The sequence below is a fragment of the Salmo trutta genome, chromosome 33 (genome assembly GCF_901001165.1).
Source record: "Salmo trutta chromosome 33, fSalTru1.1, whole genome shotgun sequence".
In the NCBI taxonomy this organism is placed as follows: domain Eukaryota; kingdom Metazoa; phylum Chordata; class Actinopteri; order Salmoniformes; family Salmonidae; genus Salmo; species Salmo trutta.
Window position 1 is genome coordinate 38,076,779 of NC_042989.1, and position 2,683 is coordinate 38,079,461.

The 2,683-nt window shown below is 44.0% G+C and overlaps 1 protein-coding gene across 4 annotated transcripts in view; it reads right to left on the reverse strand.

Moving 5' to 3' along the window:
* Nucleotides 1–1,428: 1,428 nt before the first annotated feature.
* gckr (glucokinase (hexokinase 4) regulator) overlaps nt 1,429–2,683 on the reverse strand; it is a 16,977-nt gene continuing 15,722 nt past the window's right edge. For all 4 annotated transcript variants that reach the window (XM_029730854.1, XM_029730852.1, XM_029730853.1 and 1 more), the window contains one exon: nt 1,429–1,854. In XM_029730854.1, the coding sequence (XP_029586714.1) occupies nt 1,690–1,854 (165 nt within the window). In that variant the 3' untranslated portion in view covers nt 1,429–1,689. The remainder of the gene's footprint in view (nt 1,855–2,683) is intronic.

The window sequence follows — 2,683 nt, forward strand, 5'->3', positions numbered from 1 at the left end:
GGTTACAGTCTGCTGTTCTACTGCCCTCTGGTGCTACCTTATTGTCATGGTTACAGTCTGCTGTTCTACTGCCCTCTGGGCTGCATTGTTGTCATGGTTACAGTCTGCTGTTCTACTGCCCTCTGGTGCTGCCTTGTTGTTATGGTTACAGTCTGCTGTTCTACAGCCCTATGTGGGGGCCTACGTGTCGCGTGCGTTGCAAATTAAATTTACACAATTACATTTTCACATACATGTTATTCAATCACACCTGTATTTTGGGAGTTTCTCCCATTCTTCGCCGCAGATCCTCTCAAGCTCTGTCAGGTTGGATGGGGAGCGTCGCTGCACAGCTATTTTCAGGTCTCTCCAGAGATGTTCGATCGGGTTGAAGTCCGGGCTCTGGCTGGGCCACTCAAGGATATTCAGAGACTTGTCCCGAAGCCAATCCTGCTTTGTCTTGGCTGTGTACTTAAGGTCGTTGTCCTGTTGGAAGATGAACCTCCGCCCCTGTCTGAGGTCCTGAGCGCTCTGGAGCAGGTTTTCTTCAAGGATCTCTCTGTACTTTGCTCTGTTCATCTTTGCCTCTATCCTGACTAGTCTCCCAGTCCCTGCAGCTCAAAAACATCCCCACAGCATGATGCTGCCACCACCCGGCTTCACCGTAGGGATGGTGCCAGGTTTCCTCCAGACGTGACGCTTGGCATTCAGGCAAAATAGTTCAATCTTGGTTACATCAGACCAGACAATCTTGAGAGTCCTTAATGGGCCTTTTGGCAAACTCCAAGCTGGCTGTCATGTGCCTTTTACTGAGGAGTGGCTTCAGTCTGGCCACTCTACCATAAAGGCCTGATTGGTAGAGTGCTGCAGAGATGGTTGTTCTTCTGGAAGGTTCTCCCATCTCCACAGAGGAACTCTAGAACTCTGTCAGAGTGACCATAGGGTTCTTGGTCACCTCCCTGACCAAGGCCCTTCTGCCCCGATTTCTCAGTGTGCCCGGGCAGCCAGCTCTAGGAAGAGTCTTCGTGGTTCCAAACTTCTTCCATTTAATAATGATGGAGGCCACCGTGTTCTTGGGGACCTTCAATGGTGCAGAAATGTTTTGGTACCTTTCCCCAGATCTGTGCCTCGACACAATCCTGTCTCGGAGCTTTACGGACAATTCCTTCGACCTCATGGCTTGGATTTTGCTCTGACATGCACTGTCAACTGTGGGACCTTATATAGACAGGTGTGTGCCTTTACAAATCATGTCCAATCCATTGAATTTACCACAGGTGGACTCCAATCAAGTTGTAGAAACATCTCAAGGATGATCAGTGGAAACAGGATGCACCTGAGCTCAATTTCGAGTCTCAAATCAAAGGGTCTGAATACTTATGTAAATAAGCTATTTCTGTTTTACATTTTTAATATGGTGGGGTATTGTGTACAGATTGCAGATAAACATTTTTTTTTTAATCCATTTTAGAATAAGGCTGTAACGTAATGTGAAAAATGTCAATGGGTCTGAATACTTTCCGGATGTTATCATGCTATGTAGTGTTTGTTATGTCAGCAAATGAAAGATAAATGATTAAGGTTACATCCACCAGATTCCTATAGAGGTTACGAACTGATCCTATCAAAACATATTATTAAAGTATAGTTAATGAAAGTATAGTATAATTATCATACTATAGTATCATAAAAGTTTCCAACTATAGGAAGTCAATGGTTTGTGGAGGTCTGGTCTCCTGGTGATGATGTCAGATGTTGTGATGATGTCAGACAAGCCTCTACAGCGTCACGCACCACTGGGTGGGACTCCAGACGAGACTCCGCCTCAGAGAGAGAGCAACCAATCAGCAGACAGACCAACGCCAGCGGGACCACCTACAGAGAGACAAAGAGGAGAGAGAGAGAGAGAGAGAGAGAGAGAAATGGAAAAAAAGGAAAAAAACACAGGTTAGCAATTGACAGACAGATAGCGGTGTGTGTTTGTGTCACTGTTTCACGTTTTAATGTCACATGCACAGGTACAGTGTGTCATGACGTTGGCCTGTTGGGGGAGGTTTATGACCCTCATAAATACCTTTCCCCTTTTTCTTCACTCTACTCTACTGAATTGACTATTGAAAATGCCTTTGACCTCCCGGGTGGCGCAGTGGTCTAAGGCACTAGCTGTGCCACCAGAGATTCTGATCCCAGGCTCTGTCGCAGCCGGCTGCGATTCAACTTGTTAGCCAGGGTTCGTGAAGATAACCAAGAATTTACAACTTTCAGATGAGACTAAATAAGGTGACGATTAAATGTTGACTGCTATTGAGGTAAAAGATTACCAGGTCTTTAAGAGTTTATTCGGAAGATAACAGCTCTATAAACATTTTTCCGTGGTGCCCCGACTTTCTAGTTAATGACATTTACATGATTAGCTTAATCAGGTAATATTAATTACAGAGAAATGATTTTATAGAATAGCATGTCATATCACATAGCCAAAGACACGACAAAGGAAATGCTTTTCTTGCAAGCTCTAACCCCAACAATGCAGTAATCAAAAACAATGTAGCACTAAAAATAACAAGGTAGAAGAAAAACACACAAGATATAAAAATAAGAAAGTAGAATACAAAGTAAGCATACTGCTGATGATAGGACAGCTCATAGTAAAGGCTGGAATGGAGTAAGTGGAATGGTATCAAAACATGGTTTTCATTTGTTT